Raw genomic sequence first — 21,230 nt, forward strand, 5'->3', positions numbered from 1 at the left:
TGGACTCCAATCAAGTTGAAGAAACATCTCAAGGATGATCAATGGAAACAGGGTGCACCGGAGCTCAGTTTCAAGTCTCATAGCAAAGAGTCTGAGTGTAAATAAGGTTTTTCTGTTTTCGCTTTGTCATTATGAGGTATTGTGTTTAGATTGATGAGGAAATTGTTTTACTTAATCCATAAGGCTGTAACGTACCAAAATGTGGAAAAAGTAAAGGGGTCTGAATACTTTCCGAATGCACTGTATCAAGAGAACATCCCTGGTCATCCATACTGCCTCTGATCTGGCGGACTCACTAAACACAAATGCTTTGTTTGTAAATTATGTCTGAATGTTGGTGTGTGCCCCTGGCTATCCGTCAATAAAAATTAAATACAAAATTGTGCCCCCTGGTTTGCTTAATATAAGGAATTTGAAATGGTTTATACTTTTACTTTTGATACTTAAGTACATTTGAGCAATTCCATTTACTTTTGATACATAAGTATATTTAAAACCAAATACTTTTACTCAAGTAGTATTTTACTAGGTGACTTTCACTTTTAATTGAGTCATTTTTTATTAAGGTATCTTTACTTTTACTTAAGTATGACAATTGAGTAGTTTTCCACCACTGGGAAACGAAAGTGGGATTCACTGCAGACCGCTCAGGTAAACTGACAGAGAGCACAAATGAACAAAACCTTAGTGATCATGATGGTGAATATATTTGTTCTTTTTTCTATGACAGGCCTTCCTGACTGAAGGGAAGAGAGCCCCCAAAACAGGCCTACTTTAACCCTACTTATAACAGTTCATGATTATAGCAATAAAATACTGTAGGAGTTTTGGAAATATGTAAGCAACCTTCAAATAAATTGTTACCGTGTTAAAGTGTTATTAAAAACGTAAATACATAAAAAGTGTGAGGAGCTGAAGGACAATTGATTCACAACAAATTTTTCCAGCTATTTATTTTCAGTACTCCGCATTAGGGGGTTATAATATGGACAAGTTTTGTTAAGAAATTAATAATCAAAACAGTTTATGAAAGTGTATAGTAAGCATTACATATATACTTGAAACAAAAAGTAAAAACTTGAAACGAATACTTGTTCAAAGCAATTCTTTCTAAACTAGCTGTAATGAAGGTTGAAGTGTCCAGAATCGAAAATATACAGTTGTCCTGTGGTCTAGTTTTATCACATTACTCCTAAATCACTTCACTGTCACTTTATTTCACTTGCTAGCAGTGCTCCCAGTAAAATATGTTCACACAGAGATTTGAATAGTTGAATATAACACAATTGTATAAGGAAATACTAGCTAATGAATGAATACAGAAACAAGAAACACACAAGTTAGAAAACAATTAGAACCTCACAAGAGAGCAATACACCCTCAGGATAGAACTCATTTACAGAAATGTGATTCACAGTTAAACTCAATCTTTACGATGTCAAATGTCAAAGTACATCTCAACTCTTTAATCCAACATATTGCTCATATGTTTAAAATCCTTTAGTAACTCTTCAATATCTTTTATACTGTATGACACAACAAAAGCCGCAAGCAAAGGCTTCATTGAAGATTAACAGATGGGATGTAATGATGTGTAGCAGTCAAAAAGGAACAATCCCAAAACCTTAATATTGAAGGTTTTTTACCAGTAATCCTGGTGTACCATTGCAGGCGGAAGGGTTGTTGTCCCCTAGCAAAGGCCATCGAGTGAATGTAGCAAGCACAGCTAACTGATTGGGTGGGATGAATGCTGATGGGTGAAGATTTTGCAACCAGTGTAGACATCGTCCATGTCAAGTCCACTTTCTCCCCTTGTCTGGGGTTGCATGCAGGGTCTTGCATGTCTAGACCACATAACCTGCTCTATGAAAATCACGCTCTATAACAAGAGGGAGATGGTGGTGAATGAGGAGGGTGAAGAAGAGTTTTGGCACCTCCAGAACCTTGGCATTTCAATGCTTCCCCTTTCCCCACCCCCACCCATACTTTGTATAGATATGGGTCTGAGGCATAGCCAAGAGGGAGACACTGGTAGCAGCCACAGACACATTGGTGGGCACAGGACGCGCTGAGCCGCCCCAATGCAACTTTATGTGGTGGCGCAGGTTGGACTTGCTGGAGAAGCGCTTGTCGCACTGCTGGCAGGAGAAGGGTGTCTCCTTGGTGTGGATGCGTCGGTGGATTATGAGCTGGGTGGACACACGGAAGGACTTTCTGCACTCTGGGCACTCATAGCGTTTGCTCTCCGTGTGGATGCGCTGGTGGTTCTTGAGGGCGTTCAGATTGTGAAACTCCTTTTGACAGGAGGTGCAGAAATAGGCGCCAGTCTTGTGGATATTCTTGTGGTTGAGGAGGGAGCTGGCGTGGCGGTAGGTACGGCCACACTGGTCACAGACGTGCGATTTGGCCCCCCCACCAATTACCGGTTTACCTGAAAATGTAAACGTTGAACTTGTATTAAACCAAACCTCCAGAAACCTTGGCTTTTCAATGTGTATTACAGTAGCACTTCCCCTTCCCCCACCTATAGAAATGGGCCTGAGCGCATACCCAGGAAACTGGAAGGCGCTGAGCCTCTCCAGTGCAACTTCATGTGGTGGTGTAGGTTAGACTTGCTGGAGAAGTGCTTGGTGCATTGCTGGCAGGAGAAGGGCTTCTCCTGGGTGTGAATGCGGCGGTGGACGATGAGTTGGCTAGGCGCACGGAAGACCTTTCCACAGTCTAAGCACCGGTGTCGTTTGACCTCAGTGTGTATGCGCCGATGGGTCTTGAGAGCCATCAGGTTGGAGAACTCCTTCTGACAAGAGCTGCAGAAATAGGCGCCTGTCTTGTGGATGTTCTTGTGGTTCTGGAGGGATCCGGCATGGCGGTAACCACGGCCGCACTGGTCGCAGACATGCAACTTGGGTGGTCTCCCTGCGCCAATTGGTGGATGACCTGAAAATGTAAAATGTAGGACTTGTGTCATGCCATAATTCTGCTATTTCATTTGTATACACATTAATGCTGGCTTCACATGCTCGTGGGAAATGGGAAACTGGGAAGTCATAAGCCCGACATGATTGTGTCCAAGTGCTTTTGAAGTTGGAACAATTCTTCAACCAATAAGCTTGCTACCATTGCTAATAATAAAGTTAGCTAGCTTGCTTAACGTCGACAATATGGTCAGACTAGCTACATTATACATATTGATAAGGTTGTAATTGTCAAAAACTGATTTGTTGTCAAAGGTAAAAGGTCAGTGGTGAAACATCACAACTCAGGTAACAAAAATGTCTCTGTGTTTCCCACTTGGACAGTCCTTCAAGTGAAATTTCCCACTGGGAACAAAGAGCTTCTGATAACTCCGATAGCATGTGAACGCTGCATTATGAACAGCTTCAGCAATTAAAAAAAACCACATAAATTCTTCAACAATTAAAGGTGCATTCCGTAACATTTCCACATGCACATAGATCTTGATATGTATCGGTAGTAATAAATTAATACTATTAATTGAGACAAAAACAAAAGTGGCCTGGCCACCCTCAGTGTATACAAAATGCAGCGTCTTCTTGATTCAATATTGGTTCTAGTTTTCAGAAGTTGAAAGCCCAACAATAATGTCTCTACAAAATAATATTTTGGGCTTATAATAAGATGTCATATTCGTCAAAACCCGAGAGGGAGTCAAAAATATTCCTGAAATGTTAAAGATTGCACCTTTAACAATACATTTTTAATTTTGGGCAATTCACCTGAGCCTTTTCAATATGTCAATCAAACCATTGGGCAAATCAAATGGGCCTTCCCTACACTGATGGTGTACTGAGCCTGGAGTCAAATGGTGAGGCTACGTGTTGTAAATGTCTACACTCTCCCACTGTACACTGCAGGTATATGGGTTTATTATGTACTTCCACTAGCCAACAGTATTTAATATGGTCGTCTACATAGCTTTGTTACTGTACCTTGAATTTGGTAGAAGAAACTGATTCCTCAATTTGGGAACAAATGTATTGCTACAGTTAATTATATTCAACAAGGATGGATCTTTATTAAGCACAAACTTCTATCATGCAAATATAAAATACGAACATGAAAACAAAACAAATCAGGAATAGGTCAGAGTACATGTGTAGGATTAAGGTTGAGAGATTTGTATCTTCAATATCTAGGCTAGTTTCATCTTCATGGTGACAAATACACAAAAATTGGGTGACAGCCATATTGCAATGTTGATTCTACAGCCCTTAGGACACTTTCCTCAAAAAACGATTTTCTTTGGTTTCTCCCAGTACTTGAGCGTTTCTTAAATCAACCCAGATAAAAATGTTTGATTTATTTATTTATTTTGAGCAGCCGCTTGTTAGTTTAGCATGCCAATCCAAGAGTCCATAGGAACAACAACACACTTAACCACCATGCAGACACTCCATTCCAACGTGTAGTGACCATATCACTCTTGAACAACGTATTATAATAGAAATGCCATTGTGGTTGCTAGACTTTGGCATCAGCTCAACAGATTCCATATGGACACTGGTGTTAGCGTGCTAAGCTAACTAGCGACAAATATGCACTCTCAAACTTGTCTGGGTTGATTAAAAAAAGCTATGTGGAAATATTGGGTTGGTCTAAATATCAGCTAAGTGTAAAAACTAAAGAAAGGAGTTCTGGGAGGATATTCTTCTTCCAAGGATGAAAGAACAACAAACCCTTTTTGCTGGTTATAAAATGAAGGTATATTTTCACCAACCACATTGTAAACTCAATATCATTTGGTGATTTTTGTGTTGCATAAAACAAAAACATATTCTAGCATCAAGATAATGGAGTGCATTTGAACATTGTACCTTAAATATTACATATAGCTATGATCATATGATACTTTTGTAATTCATTAGTCCATTTTTTCATTGTTTGGACTAACATGAGTAAATGACTCAGTCATTTTCATAGGTCTAATCCTCTAGGGCTGTGTTTATACAGGCAGCCTTATTCAGATCTTTTTTTTCACTAATTGCTCTTTTGACTAATTAGATCAGCTCTGAATAAGATCTGATGTGAAAAGACCTGATGCGATTGGTCAAAAGAACAATTAGTGGAAAAGATATCAACATTGGGCTGCCTGGGTGTATGATTTGAGGGCACCAGCCTTTCTAGAGGCAAAAAGCATTATCAAACTTCATCCTCAGTCTGCATCATTTGCTTAAAGATAATCTGCAATTGTATACCCCTCTTCCTTACATATACTCAAAAACTGAAATTATTTGGTCCTTCAACTAGACACATTTTCATTTGACCAATTCACTGAAGTGAAAATGTTCAAGCCAAGCCTTTAACAAGGTTGAGTTTACCCAGGTTGATTTCACCTTCATCACAGGTTAAAAATGTCCTGTGTGAAAACATGTTGATCATTAAAAAACACTTAACACTTTCAAAAGTACATTAAAAGTGTGGAGTTAAAGGACAATCGATTCACAACACTGTTCTTCACTTTTTTCCCCAGCTATTTATTTTCAGTACTCAGCATTAGGTGTTATAATATGGACAGGTTTTGTTAAGAAATGAATTATCAAAACATAGTTTATAAAAGTGTATAGTAAGCAGTACATAGATATATGTATGAAACAAAAAGTTAGAACTACAAATTATTCATTATAGTTGTTCAAACCAATCCTTTCTAAACTAGCCATAATGAAGGTTGGAAGTGTCCACTTTTAACCAATTGTGGAGAAAAAGCAAGAGTTTAATTAAAATAGTTAGTTGTCCTGTGGTCTAGTTGAATCACATTACTCCTAAATCACTTCACTGTCACTTTATATTTCACTTCCTAGCACCAGTGCTCCCTGTAAAAGGTGTTCACACAGAGCTTTGAATAGTCAAAACGCAATTAAATTAAATACTAATAAATACAAGGGTTACGATAAGGTGTAACAAAAACTTAAAAGAATGAATGCACAAACATTTCACAAAGTCATCCCTTTGAGTGTGAGATTTTTGTGAAACAGAAGGAAGTCCAGTCTGACTTGAGGGGAGACGGTCACATCACTTGTAAAAGGCAAACATTTCAGAAATATTTCCTTAAATCTTTGTAATGCAATCAAAAAACACATTATACATGTTCCCTGTTTATTGTACAAGGGACAGATGTTTTCTTTTTTTGAAGCATAACAAATTGAGACAACATGGAGGAGTACTGTCACTGTAACAAGTGTTCTTTGGGAGTCCTTCATACTTGACTCCATGTCAATTATACATACAGGATGAATAGTCAGGGGTAAGTGTAAGGAAAGGGGGTGGTTACAACACAGCTCCTAAACTGAGAGATCCTAAAACTAGCGTTTTCCGTAACAAGTGTTAATATAAATAAATGCATTCTACAATGATCTGTTTTATAAAAGTCGAACTGTAAATAATACAGTCAGAAGTACGATTACGATACAGGATAAAACCAAACGCCGGCATGGGCCTAACAATATACATTTTCTTTACTTTCTTTTTTTATAACCACAACTTATTGTCTATACATGTTAACTAGTTAGGCGCAGTGTTGAAAATATGGGTGCCCAGAATTTTTTTTTAAATATTAGAGGAGGAATACACAAATGTGATGCCACAAAGAAGCAACCGATAAAGAGCATTGCTGTCATCTGCAGAATAATAAGGTTTGAAGCTCATCTTCGTGCTGCAAGAAACACACAAGTTAGAAAACAATTAGAACCTCACAAGAGAGCGATACACCCTCAGGTCAGTTCTAGAATATAGAAATGTGACATCTCCAACCACTGCATTAATTAACTGTTAAAACAAAAATTTTACAATGTCGAAGTACATCTCAACTCTTTGCTCCAACATATTGCTCACTTCAGAGACACGGTTTGAACAATTTGTTACTGGTTAAGATGTTTTGTATAACATGACAAAGGCCGCATGCAAAGGCTTTATCCAAAATCAACAGATATGGAATGGGATGTCATGTGCAATGCATTCAAACTGCAAAGATGCCACAAAAAACCCTTAACATTGGTCAAATTCATCAATGTGGTTGACTTGGTGAACTTCACGCTACACTCTTGGCATGGCATTAGGATGTTCTTCCTATTGTGCCCTGTATGCTGTGACTTCTTTGACACTGGGCTTAACTGTCAATAAAACACTGAGAAATCTACAATCATCTACTGTGTAACATGCAACAGGAGGCTATGACAACAGTATATCATTAAAGGTTTCTAAAGGGCCGAACAGAGAAGTCTAGCACACATCCTACACTGAGTGAGCAGTAATCCTTGTGTACCATTACAGGCTGATGGGTTGTTGTCCCCTAGCAAAGGCCATCGAGTGAATGCAAGCAAGCGTAGCCATGCTGGTTGGGATGAAGCAGATGGGGGAAGCTTTTGCAATCAGACTGTCTTAACCAGTGGAGATGTCATCCATGCCAAGTCAGTCCTCCCCCCCCCCTCCCTTATCTGAGGTTGCATGCAGGGCCTGTGAGTCTAGATCACATAACCTGCTCTGTGGAAATCTATAGATATAAACTTCACGCTCTACAACAAGAGGGAGATGGTGGTGAATGAGAAGGAACGGGACTAAGAGTTTTAGAACCTCTAGAACCTTGGCCTTTCAATGCATCCCACACTAGAACCACCCCTTCCCCCACTCCCACCCATACTTATAGAAATGGGCCTGAGGGCATACCCAGGAAGCTGGCAGCGCCCATGGCCATGGTGGGGGGCGCTGAGCTGCTCCAGTGCACCTTCTGGTGGTGGCGCAGGTTGGACTTGCTGGAGAAGCGCTTGTCGCACTGCTGGCAGGAAAAGGGCTTTTCCTTGGTGTGGATGCGCCTGTGGCAGATGAGCTGGGTGGACACACGGAAGGACTTTCCGCAGTCGGGGCACTGGAAACGTTTGGGCTCAGTGTGAATGCGCCGGTGGTTCTTGAGGGACATCAGGTTGGGAAACTCCTTCTGACAGGAGTTACAGAAGTAGGCACCTGTTTTGTGACTGTTTTTGTGGTTGAGGAGGGAGCTGGCATGGAGGTAGGCACGGCCACACTGGTTGCAGATGTGCGACTTGGTCCCCGTCGCCCCACGGCTCCTGCTGCCACTGGGGCCTTGGAAGGACAGGGAGTTCATTTTGGGTAGTCCATTGGGGTCCAGTCCTTGGGCCTGCAACAGCGTGAGATCCAGGCCGGAGTCCCAGCTAAGGCCTGAGCTCCCGCCCCCGGATGTGCCCCCAGATGCTCCCCCAGCCCTGGCCTGTGTCTGCTGGGGGGGCCTGGGGGCTTGGCCGTGGGAGATCTCCTGGTGGAGCCGGAAGCTGGCCTGGCTGGGGAAGCTGCGCTGGCAGGGGCCACAAGTTAGCTCCCTCTCCTTTAGGTGGACGCGACGGTGGCTGTTGAGCTGGGAGGAGACACGGAAAGCTTTGCCGCATTCTGGGCAGCGGTGACGTCGTATCTCTGAATGGATGCGCCGGTGGTTCTTGAGGGCCAGGAGGTTGGAATAGGTCTTGAGGCACACGGCACAGTGGTAAATGCCGACGGTGTGGGTGTTTTTGTGGTTGAGGAGGGAGCTGGCATGGGCGTAGGAGCGGCCACACTGGTCACATCTGTGGAGAGAGACAAGAGAACAAGAAATTAGTAATGGCTTGCGGTTCTTTTTCACTAATCTAACCAATCTAATTGGCTGGTTACCACTTTTCCATTAGATAAAACTAACATACATACATATATATATATATATATATATATATATATATAAAAAATCTCAAAATAATTGGTACAGGTATATGATCTGGAATCCGGCTTAAAGCTTTGGAGATGACTATAAGTGGTTTACCATGTCCTACAAGAAGAAATAGTCAATTTACACACATAATAAAAAGGGGAACACATTTTGGAGGAAACAGGGGGGGAAAATATGGACTGTCCTTAATCAAATAATTGAAAACTAATTTGAGTCTTGGAAGGTATGTGTGGCTCCCTGCACTGCACATTTGGATACAACAATTCCATATCACACTTTTTATAGTTATTAAAATGATTCTGACTTTCTTATTGGCCGCAACTGTGGTGAAATATGGTGGCTTAGTGCAGATTACCCCACCCCCCAAAAATAACTAAATTACAACAAAGCATGTGCAGTGCAGCAAGCTCCAAATACTTACTGTGGATCTAAGTCTAAGGATAGGCATATGGCCTTTATCAATGTAGTATTCACTGTAAAATCAGCAAAAAACATACAAGAACCTTTTAACTTCTATGGTCTTTTACCATTAAACCAGCTGTTGTGCCTTGACTTTTTCAAATAAATAAGCCCACTAAACTAGGTTTACACTATCAACAACCTAAACGTACAATGTACCTATAAAAGAGACAGGGAAGCACAAAAAAGGAGCACTACAATTCATAACAAGTACAAGGAACACACAAATCATAAATCTTACTTATTATACTACGTCAGCTACTTTGAATTGGTATCAATTAATGGCAGTTTTCTTAGGTAAAAGTAGAAAATAAAACATCCAACTGAACAATCAAATCAATTCTGATTCATAGTAGCCTAGGAAACTAATGTATATCTAACTGAAAGCAAACAGGGTGACTTATCTGGTCTCCACTAATCAATCTGTCCAAACTTCAGAAATATCCGAATTCCGGTGCACGTATGGTCCCAAGGAAGCCGGATTGGAGATCATATACCTGTAATAGACATGTAGAAACCTATGATCTTCACTATTTTCACTTCAAGAATCACAAACAACAGACGAAAACTCACGTGTACCGGCACTCTTCTCCCCCTGTCGTGCTTGCAGTGGCCATCCTCCTGCCCTCCTTGCCTACCTGGTTCTCCCCGCAGCGGTGCCTCGCCAGGCCTGACCTCCCCTGGAAGCTCTTCCCGCAGCTGGTGCAGCCAAAGCGTGTGTGGCCCTCCTCATGGACCTTCTGGTGATTGCGGAGGAACCTGGCTAGCCGGAACGCTTTCCCGCAGTGGTGGCAGATGTGCCTCTTCTTCTGCGTGTGGATGCGCATGTGGTTGCGAAGCGCCATGTAGTTGGAGTACGGCTTGTCGCAGTAGGTGCAGGTAAAGGTGCCTATCTTGTGCGTGTGCTTGTGGTTCAGCAGGCTGCTGGCATGTTTGTAAGAGCAGCTGCAGATGTCACAGCTGTACGGGCGTTCATCTGGCACAAGGTCAGCCCCATCGATACTGAGGCTTGAGCTATTGAGGGAGGCAGAGGACGAAGGGAGCTGCTGAGCAGGGCAGTCATGTGCAGCCAGCTCGTCAGCAGTAGCGAAACCCTCGCAGCACCCATCACACTCGTAATCCATTTGAGCAACAGCTCCTGCAGCCCCCTTGCAGAGCTGTGCAGAGTGGTGGGTGGTCAGCTGCTTTTGGGTGCGGAATCCTTTGCCACATTCTTGGCAAGTGTGCTTCTTGAGGGCAAAATGAAGACGCAGATGGTTTTTCATGGCCAGGCGGTTGGGGTAAGTGGAGTTGCAGACATTGCAGTGATACTCGCCAATTTTGTGAAGATTCTTGTGGTTGGCCAAGCTGCCTGCATGACGATAGCTCCGTCCGCATTCATCACAGGCGAAGGGTCGTCGTCCCCCTTCTTGTAGATCAAAATTCTGAGCCCTTGAAGTACCCGCCTCTGAGTAGGGTTGCTTGAAGCCTTGTTGTTGCTGTCCATACTTGTCTCCCCCTATGCCAGGGTTCTGGGATTTGGACGATTCTCCTCTCATGGCCTGCATGCCAGAGGGTCCTCCTTGATACCTTCCATTGCCTAGTTTCGCGAGCTGGGCGTGAGCCTTTGCTCTGTGTTCTTCATGGAGCCGAAGGTGGTTTTCCAGCTGCTTCTGGATCTTGAAGGCCTTCCCACACTCCTCACACTTGTGCCTGCAAAAGAAAGTGAGGACCAAATTAAAGATGGGTGAGGAACTGGTAAACACTCCTTTTCCCTATTCCACGATCTGCCAGCCACTCAACTCGCTCCTAACATCATGAGTGGACAGCCTACTGGCTGAATGGGCACTAGCTACGTTTAGTAATGATGATAAAAGCACATTTGGGGAAGGTTATTTACCATTCAAGTAAAGCCATCGTTTCGGAATCGGGTGCCACTTGGGGACCGCTTCTCCCTGTGCCAGCGGCAGCCTTGCTGTAGCAAGCCAATAAAGGGAAATCACCAGTCAGAAATACATTTTACGTTTAGAATGGATTCAAAGATGTCATGGCCTGGCCATTTCTTGGGTTCCTCGGCATTGCTTAAGGGGTGTTTTGTTTTTAATTAGCTTTACAGACTGGACTGTAGCACAGAGTAGACTCTTACATTCAATGTCGTTCGTTTTTCAGCTGTGCCGCTGTACAGTGAGGGAAAAGCGGTGTGTTTTCTTCAACAATTCAAATGCCTGTTTTTAACATCAATGCGGAGGCCCTCGATAGGCGAATTGATTATTCTTACTCATATCTAGTATTATTACAATGAAAAATACTGCATCTCAATATTTCAGAGAAAATAAAGACCAATCCATGAAGGTACTGTACAATCCAGATTTTAGTGTAAAATGTCCCATTGATGTCAATTGGAAATTTGGACCAAATTCAAGCTATGCACACAGATCTTATGTTATTAATATGCCCACAAAGACAAAAAGAGTCTCAAATGAGGAAACACATCAAACAAAAGCTTACCTTTTTAAGTCAAAGTGGGTCCTCTGGTGGTTCTTGAGGGCCAGCAGGTTGTAGTAGCGCTTCTGACAGACAAGGCATCTGAAGACTCCGGTCTTGTGAGATTTCTTGTGGTTGAGCAGGGAGCAAGGGTGCCTGTAGCCCCTTCCACACTGGTCACATTTGTGGGGTCGATCCTCCGAATCTGGCATCTGTTGTCTACGGTCCTGTCCTCCCATATCACGACTGCCTCCAGGTCCTCCAACTCCGCCGCCACTAACTCCATCTCCGCCAGTCATCCCTTTAGCTCCATTCAATCCTTCTTTGCTCAGCACTCCTCCTCTTCCCTTTCCAGGACACAGGTGAGTGATCAAGTGATGGCGATCAGCAAAGAACATGCCACAGTCAACGCAAATGTGATTCCTCCCATCACCATCCATTTTTCCATTAGTATTGGTGGGATCTGCCACCATGCCCTGCGCTGCTGCATCTGACCTTTGTGGCCCATGAATCAGTTGGTGGTTTAACAGGTCTTGCTTTCTGGAGAAGCTCTGGCCACAGGTGCTGCAGATAATCCTCCAGTCTGCCTCACCGTTAGGAGAAAGTGCTGAAGTCCCAGGCCCTGTGGGATTGTTAGCATGGCTGCGCAGATGGCTCCTCAGGGCCCTGAGGCTGGCATAATGGTTCCCACACACCGAGCACTGGTACACCTCGCCATCATCTTCATCTTCTTTATTCATCCTTTTTCCACTTCCCTGGGCATGGGACTGAGAACCATACTGAGAGCGCTGTCCATTGCTCTCTTTCACATTTCCTCCACCTGAAGGGAGAGCAGCGCCTCCAGGGCTGTTGTAGCCGCTCATGTTTCCCATGAATCCATTGGACATCCCCTGGTTCTGTCGCCGTTGGGGACACATGTGAGATTTGATGCCAGAGATGTCCCCATACATTTCTCCACAGTCAGTGCACATGTGTCTATCAGCCTGGCGGTGGTTCTGGGGAAGAGGGGAGTGCCCAGAGTTGCTCTGGGCAAGGGAGCCATCAAATCGATCATGGAACTCCAGTGAATCCAAACCACTGCTGTGGCCACCATCAGGTACAAAGTGAGCAGCATCACCAAGATTTCCAGGGAGCGAGATAGGGGTGGTTGCACCACTCCCCTCCTGCACATAACTATTCTGAGAGTCAAGTGTAAGGGGTTCCGAGGAGAGCCAGTCGCCTTCAGTGTTGAGGGATGATTGGTTGGATGTTCTTCCCTTGTGGCTGCGGAGGTGGCTATGCAAGGCTGCCAAGTGCGGATACTGCTTGCAGCAGATGGTGCACTGGTAGAGGCCAGTCTGGTGGGAGCGCTTGTGGTTTACCAGGCTTCCAGCATGGCGGTAGCTTTTCCCACAATCCTGACACTTGAAACGACGTTCGCCATCATCAGAAGAAGACTGCACTCTCTCTCCAGATGGTGATGGGTTAGAGTTAGAGCCAATCCCATCAGTGTTCAGGATACCATCCTGACCATGGGAGCCTGGGTGGGGGTCATGGGTCAGGTAATGAACTTTGAGGCTCTCCAGATCAGGATGCCCAGCCCCACAGTATGCACAAGTGTAAATGGGGTTATTGACAGGAGGTCCAAGCATTGGGTCAAAGGGGCCACGTTTATCATTTGGCAAAGGAGGAAGCGGCAGAGGGTCACCGAGGGCAGGTGTGTACGCTGGGGAACGGACAGCGCTGAGATTGTGCGGCATTATCCCAGGGAAACTACGGGCAAGACCCAGTGAAGAGGAGGCTGCATTATGCAACTGGATGTGCTCCTGGAAGTCACTCTTGTTGGGCAAGGCTACCTGGCACAGGTGGCAGAAGCAATTAGCCGCATCATCGGTTTGGGGCGCAGACGAACGCTGATCAGTCACAGAATCATGTATGTTGTTGTTAACCATCGATGCTCCAGGAGTCTTAAACTTTGAGTGGGTTCGGTCATGGCCGTTGAGAGCAGCCAGGTTGTTGAACTGCTTGTAACAGACGGTACACTTGAACGCCCCCTCCTGGTGACATTTCTTGTGATTAACCAGGCTGCCATGGTGGCGGTATGTCCTATCACACTGATCGCATTTGAATGGACGATCCCAGGCATCATCGGTTACAGGTGACTTCTTATGATCATCTGGGTCATGTGACATCACGCCATGAACCATTCCACTGTTGTTCAGGTGACTGCGGGCAAAGCCATCGGACAGATCCTGTGCAAGACCATAGTTCCTCTCATCATGTCCGTCTTCAGTGCCTTCATCACCGCCGTCTTCCTCTGCCTGGGCACTGCTTGGGGATAGGGTGTGGATACGGAGGTGGTTCTTCAGAGCCACAGCATTGGGAAGGGTTCTGGTGCAGACTGGGCACTGAAAGGAACCCACTTCATGGGATTTCTTATGGTTGGCCAGGCTGCCAGCATGCTTATAGATGCGTCCACATTGCTCACACTCAAACCTGCCATTCTCTTCTTGCTGGTAGTGAGCCTTCATGTGTTCTAACAGACTAGGGGTACTGGGGCAAACCATATCACACTCTTTACAGGGGAAACCCTTGACACGGCTCATATCATGCATTGCCATAGTAGGCTTATACATTTAGGGAAGGGGAAATCAAGTCTCAAGATAATCAACAAAGTAGACAAGGGGAAAAGAGAGTCTTAGCTCTTGGATTCTGTGGTGTCAGCCATTTTCTTCCCAGAGCTGAAGATAGTCTTCTCTTTCAGCCATTCAATGCCACCCCGTCAGGGCAGCACCGGAAGGATCTGGACACGGAGCAGGCACTGGAAGAGCACTGTTGAAATAGAAAAAACATAAAAAGGGGCCATTTAATGATTTAGAAGAGACTCAAACCAGAAAAGATTGAACATACTGAATGTCTAGCCATTTGCACTGTCAATGTGGAAAGGTTATCTATTCTATACTGCAAGAAATATGACACAGAACACCTTCATTAGAATAATAAAGGTCTGGCAAAAGCCAACAAAGGCTACAAATCCACCACATCAGACATTCAGACCAATAAAATGTTTCCAACATTGAAAAACTCTGCCTATCAAGGGTGCTGGGCAGGGTAAATCAAGAACACCTACAGAGCAGTGACACACACAGGATTGTCTACCGTTCGCCAGCCGAGTGTAATTTGCACTTCTGAGCAGTGTCGGCAGTCAATCTCTTTGTGTTCACACAGCAAAGTCGTCAGCCACAAAGCATTGTTAAAATACTACAAACCAGAAGGTGGCAGTAGCATTGTTTGGCAACGCATGTCCGTGTGTTTTGCTTAGTTTATGGTCTAGATTCCAACGTTAGCTAGCTAGCTGCGCTAATGTTCCTATTTTGTAGAATGCCCTTGTTGATCCTAGCCAGATGGCCACAGTTAGTTAACTACCTAAAATGATGACGAAGAAAACATTTAATTCACTCTTCATAATCCCATACGGCCAGTGCCAGCACATAGCCAAATGTTTAGCATATTCACTAGCTAGCACAAAATAGCTAGCTAGGGATGGACACTGCATTAACTTGGCAGCTAACACAGGCAGTTGTTTCATGGAAACGAACCCATTGTGATTTAATTATAATATCAATACTAGCTATAGTGGTTAGCTAGCTTGGAGGAAGTATTTAGCGTTGTGTGCATTGTGTCTGTGCACTTAGCTAGCTACCATCCCATAGCCTACAAGTGTGACTGGCTCATCTGTGGATCCGTCACTCCTGTTGGCTCCCCCACATGGGGGTTCGTGCTCTCTGATTGGCTCAAAGTCAAGTTGTTGGCAACTGATGAGCATTGCGATTCTACAAGTAGAAATGGCAGGTCCGTCGCCACCGGGTCAGCACGCAGCTGGTACCGCTTTTGTTCGAGCAAGAGAAGGAACGGCCTCCCACTGTGATAAGTACCTATCGGCAGTCTGATTCTCTGCGTTTCATTATTAATCGTCCTGAAATTTAGGCTCTGTCCAGAAACAACGGCCCAATCCCAAATCGACCCCTATACCACACAGATTATACACTAAGATCTGATTGGATTTGAAAGGTGCAAGTAACATGGCAATAGCTCCACTTGCCCTCTGATAGGCCAGGGGGAAGTTTCCCCATATTGCTTATACAAATCAAATCCTCTCAGATCTCCACAAGTGCATTGGGCATAGGGGTCAATTTGGGATTGGGCCAACCCCTAGCCCCATATCCCCTAGACCAGGGATACTCATCTCTTACCATATGACAGGGTTTCCCAAACTTGGTCCCCAAGTGGTGCACGTTTTGGTTTTTGCCCCAGCACTACACAGCTGATTCAAATAATCAACTAATCATCTAGCTTTGATAATTTAAATCAGCTGTGTAGTGTTAGGGCAAAAACCAAAACGTGCATCCCTTGGGTTCCCTAGGCCAGAGTTTGGGAAACGCTGCGCTACGAGGTCCGGAGGCTGCTGGTTCTTTTCTACCTGATAATTGCACACACCTGGTGTCCCAGGTCTAAGTCAGTCCCTGATTAGAGGGAAACAATTACATAATGCAGTGGAACTGGCTTTTATAAATTATTCCCCTCTAATCAGGGACTGATTTAGACCTGGTACACCAGGTTGGTGCAATTAATTATCAGGTCAAACAGAAAACCAGCAGTATTCCTGACCTCGTAGGGTAAAATTGTAATATCGCTGCCCTAGACACTTTTTGAAATCCACCAGGAAGTCAATCACTATTCTTAAAGCCCTAATGCAGACTTTGGAATAGTATTTTGAAATCATCACTGTATGTCTCGAAATGCTCAGTCTGATTGTGTAGGCGTTGGGAAACAAATTGGAAGATATTGACATACACAGCCCTGATTGGCTTATAGGATGGTCTAGAGCCCACCCACTTCACAGATGAACAGTCATAGGTCTATTATACTCAGATCACATTGTAACATCCTTTCAGTTACTGGCCCAACGCTCTTAATTGCTAGGCTACCTGCTGCCCAGAAACAACTTGGGCCAAAAGTTTCTGAACAGGCTGAAATTCCTGGAATTTTTTCCCAAACAGCTCTTACATATCATAATTTTCACAATTTCCATGTGTTATTTTGACCTGTGTGGAAATAATATTTAAAAAAGGAAAATCTTATTTGTAACTGCACTGCCCTTTTAACATTCAACCATTATGCATTATTGTGGGGTGAAAACATGATATCAGTTCACAACCTCTTTGGACAACATAAAGGTTACTTTGGAGTCATTAGAATAGTGAATATGCATTGACAAACTTAAATATGTTGTTTTACATTTATAGAATTCATCGCTTTATGTTTTGCCAATGTTTGATGAATAGGACATTGTTCAAATTAGCCTATATTTTATTTGTACATGATTTATCATCTACTGACAATTGTCAGTGCGGATTGTGAGAACTTTTAGACGTGGCTTTTGTTTTATTAGATCTGGCATGTTTGCAGCTTGTGCTCACTTCCGCCAGGCTGACCAATGTGTCCTGTGCCAAGTTCTTCCTGCAGAATCTTGGAACCACACCTATAGTTTGCACATTAACAGCACACATAGCAAAACAGACAGTACACAAAGGTTTGTGGAATGCTTCATTTCATAATTTCACATTGTGAAAAATCATCCATTTAAGTTCTGTGATAATTCATGCAAATTCTAATTAAGAAATGGGTCCAATGCCACATTGGTCATTTTCAGTAACATAGGCCTAGTAGTCTGTAATAGTCAAATATAGGCTCAATTCACTATTATAGAGCTTTCCACAATTTTTTACCCAACCTATATTTGAATAAGGCATCCTATTCCAGAATGGCTTATTGACATAGGCCTACCAGTATTTGTTCCTGTAGTCAAGTGAACTCAACAGAATACACTTTTTACCCTGCATGGGTTAGTCTCACAGCTCTCGTGTGAAAGTCCCATAACCTCCGGGAAGGTACCCTGACCCAGGGCTCTGACGCCAGGCCATCTGGATGTGCTAGGCTCATCAAGTCAATCAAGATCTGTGTAGCGAAATACCAGATGGGTCTAACATCACAAAAAGCACTTCCGCTACAGTTTGGGTTGTCTGTCATCTGTTGTTTACACTTTGAAGCATATATATTCATTGCTGAGCTGAGGTGGGCCCAGTTTGGAATAAAGGCATATGTCTATTCAAATGATAGCGGGGTGGGAAGGATCTAGATTTATATAGAAACATCCAGTGAGCAAGGCTATTTGACACTTTAAACAAATGGGAATTAAAACCATTTATATTAGAAAACGTTGTTTGCTTAACTTATGGGATGCAAAAATTATAATCACAATGGGCCCATGGTGTAAAAAGTGAAATAATTTATAAATCTCTGGCCTGCAGAAGCCAGGGTTTCTGGTTCTCTATGGGGAGAAAAATGTAATGTGAATGTTCACACTTCAGCTCGATTGGCCATTATCAAACGTGGTGTGAATGATGCAAGTAGCAGAATTATTCAAACGTAAGAGACAGAAATGGGGAGGTGAAGCATAAACAACTTTGGAATAATTTTAACTTCACTGACTAATTCCCATTTGCAACTAAATTCAAACAGAAAAATATTTACACTGTCTAAGAACTGTCAAATAAAATTAAGTAACGAGTGTGCACATAAGTAGTTAGCCTAGCAAACTAGCTAAACTAATTTGATAGCAGAAGAAAGAAAATTAATCAAACAGTGAAATCACAACCACCTTTACCTTTAACGCGCAAAAATGGTTTGCAGGATTCTGTAAACAGCCAAGGAACCACATAAAAGAAACATTTTTGTATTTAATATGAATATAAATATTACAGATAGTTGTACATACACCGTTTACCTGGGCTAATATCTTTACAATTACTTTCCGTGTGACTCGATGTTTACACGTGCATTGTTTTGATTGAGAGCTCGGACGACTTGGGGCTGGATCTACACTTCAACAAATCATATTTTTCTTTCATAATAGGGAGGCCCAAGAAACTGTAATTCGAAATAATTGAAATAAAGTATAATCTGACTGTAGTGGGCGGCGATTCTAACGCGCTCCCTGACCTTGCCACTGAGTTCACACAGCGTAAATTTGTCAGGACAAAAGCAGGGCATCTTTAACGCCGATCCGCAAGACATTCCGTGCTCTTTTCCATCGGACGACTCCCCAAATTTGGCAACGTCAAGGCCGGAGGACCGAGAAAACATAAACTATAAGGAATTTTGCTCATAAATGCATAGTTAACTGAAACATCGAATTACCAAATGTTGAAATATAACGTAAATTCGCGTTAACCAAAAATATAACAACGACTCAATTTCCATCAAAAATTGCTTTCTAAGAAGCTACTTGCAACTAGCTAGTACACTAGCCGCATTTTAGCTAGCTGTGCAAACATTAGCCTGTTAGCTAGGTCAAGTCGTGAAAATACATGACTTCGGATCATAACTGCATTTTCGGTTATTTTAATACAGTGTAGTTAAATGTTTGAGACATTACTTCACCTCAAGGTGCAATTAAACTGGCCAACTATCAAACTAATGTAATAATCTGCACCGAGCCGACAAACTAGCTAGCGCGGCCGCCTAGCTAACTACCCCCCACGATGCTAAAAAATACAAGGAAAACGGAAGTCGTTAACTCTACATTTTGCAAACTCAAAGAAATATAAGATGCACATTCTGCATAAATGTATATTCCCTTGTTATCTGCACAGACCATATTATTTCAGGGGTAATTCATGCCTAAGAAGCCAAATAACCGTGGCACGCAAAGGTTAGCTTGCTGGCTAACGTGCGCTAGCCTAGAACCAACAAAGATCTCGACAAATACACTCTGGCCCATTGATGGAAAACATCGTTTTTGATACGTTTTATGCAATCGACTTACCAGTTTAATGACGTTCTTTGCACTAGAGCGAATGATGCCGAATCTGAAAACCGCAGCATTTGCGTTCTCATTTAGGAGACTTGTTATTTTTTCAGAACAACAACCGACTTTGGTTCTTCGGTCATTTTTTTCTTCACCGATTCAACATACTTCCTGCTAGCTAGCGGTGTGAAGCGGAGACATACGTACTTTTGCGCGTCATCATGCGCAGAATAACATTTGAGTCTGCATCAAACACCTATATATTTTTAAAAACAGATTACTGTTTTGCATGCTGTACTGTATTTTGCTCTCCAGAAACTAACTGGTCCATTTTGCTCCTGCGCGCTCAATCGTGTTATTAATCCAAATCAGACAAACATCCACAATTGGTGCAGGCGCTGCTCATAATAGATTCTCGTGGAAACAGCCTTTGCTTCGTTGATCATGGAGGAAATGACATTCTGAGGTCACTATGTCTGTCTATGGTATTGTACATTACTGTCATCGTTTCTTTCATGGTTTGGGAGTGATAGTATAATACTCCAAAATGATTTAGTTGATTTTATTAGGCTGTCCGATGTGCTTCACTGTCTTCTAATCTGTTTCGTATTAACCTATTCCCAATTTAGTTTGAAGTGATTCACAAGTGCAAATATCTAAGCTTGTGAAAAGAAATCACGTGTATCAGTTGACAATTCACAGCCATCGAATACATTTTATGCCATTGTGTTTGTGAATCTATGAGTATTTCTAAGGCATATATGTTTCTTGGTCCACAGATGTAGCCTTCCTAACCATCATTCAAAGCTATTGCAATCATTTATGATTGTTCAATCAGTGACAAGTTACCTAGGAGCCTGGAGGAGGTCACATAGGCCTGATTATAGGACACTGCATTTGAGTCAAAATATTTATTGTCATTTGTTTTATTATCATTATTATTGTTGTATATTATTATTATTATTATTATTATTATTATTGTAGGAATATTTAATCATCTAAACCAGTTCTTTTATATATATGTTGAGACATTTTCGTTGGCTAAGTTTTGTCTTTTTATTTTGAGCTCCGTATTTAGTTTAAGATATGTTAAAAGTAGGCCTGTTGTAAAATAAATAGCATCAGCCCATTGCTGTCATTTGTTGGAAATTGCAGCAATGTAGGCCTGTTCAAGGTTTAAACCAGTTCTTTAAATATACACTGAGTGTACAAAACATTAAGAACACCTTCCTAACAACCGCAGACCACGTGTATGGCGTCGTGTGGGCGAGCGGTTTGCTAATGTCAACTTTGTGAACAGAGTGCCCCATGGTGGCGGTGGGGTTTTGGTATGGGCAGGCATAAGCTACGGACAATGAACACAATTGCATTTTATCGATTACTATTTGAATACACAGAGATACCATGACGAGATCCTGGGGCCCATTGTCGTGCCATTGATCCGCCGCCATCACCTCATGTTTCAGCATGATAATGCAGGGCCCCATGTCGCAAGGGATCTGTACACAATTCCTGGAAGCTGAAAATGGCCCAGTTCTTCCATGGCCTGCATACTCACCAGACATGTCAGCTATTGAGCATATTTGGGATGTTCTGGATTGACGAGTACGAAAGCACGTTCCAGTTAACGCCAATATCCAGCAACTTCGCACAGCCATCGAAGAGGAGTGGGACAACATTCCACAGGCCACAATCAACAGCCTGATCAAATCTATGCGAAGGAGATGTGTCGCA

General features: G+C 42.9%; 1 protein-coding gene across 3 annotated transcripts; it reads right to left on the bottom strand.

Annotated features, from left to right (window-relative positions):
- Positions 1-948: 948 nt before the first annotated feature.
- Positions 949-19,951, bottom strand: LOC121569645 (zinc finger protein 646). 3 transcript variants are annotated; one of them, XM_041880780.2, is made up of 7 exons: positions 19,515-19,950; positions 11,672-14,458; positions 11,064-11,138; positions 9,758-10,876; positions 7,681-8,588; positions 2,551-2,937; positions 949-2,431 (listed from the first exon to the last, which is right to left on the bottom strand). In XM_041880780.2, exons 2-7 carry the CDS (start codon positions 14,260-14,262, stop codon positions 1,953-1,955), a joined length of 5,559 nt encoding a protein of 1,852 aa, XP_041736714.2. In that variant the 5' UTR covers positions 14,263-14,458; positions 19,515-19,950; the 3' UTR covers positions 949-1,952. The 3 variants fall into 3 exon arrangements, with proteins under 3 accessions (XP_041736714.2, XP_041736715.2, XP_041736716.1); XM_041880781.2 differs by lacking the exon at positions 11,064-11,138 and having other exon boundaries at positions 19,515-19,951; XM_041880782.2 differs by lacking the exons at positions 949-2,431; positions 2,551-2,937 and adding an exon at positions 4,012-6,670 and having other exon boundaries at positions 19,515-19,946.
- Positions 19,952-21,230: the final 1,279 nt, after the last annotated feature.

The sequence above is a fragment of the Coregonus clupeaformis genome, chromosome 7 (assembly GCF_020615455.1).
Source record: "Coregonus clupeaformis isolate EN_2021a chromosome 7, ASM2061545v1, whole genome shotgun sequence".
Taxonomy (NCBI): domain Eukaryota; kingdom Metazoa; phylum Chordata; class Actinopteri; order Salmoniformes; family Salmonidae; genus Coregonus; species Coregonus clupeaformis.

What these genes read in the sequence shown, in the direction of transcription:
- LOC121569645 (XM_041880780.2), bottom strand. Translation starts at nt 14,262, where the DNA reads ATGTATAAGCCTACTATGGCAATGCATGATATGAGCCGTGTCAAGGGT. An exon ending in ACGATGGCTTTACTTGAATG is followed by an intron (nt 10,877 to 11,063) that starts GTAAATAACCTT and finishes TTTCTTTTGCAG; the next exon opens with GCACAAGTGTGAGGAGTGTG. An exon ending in AGCGCCTTCCAGTTTCCTGG is followed by an intron (nt 2,432 to 2,550) that starts GTATGCGCTCAG and finishes TTACATTTTCAG; the next exon opens with GTAAACCGGTAATTGGTGGG.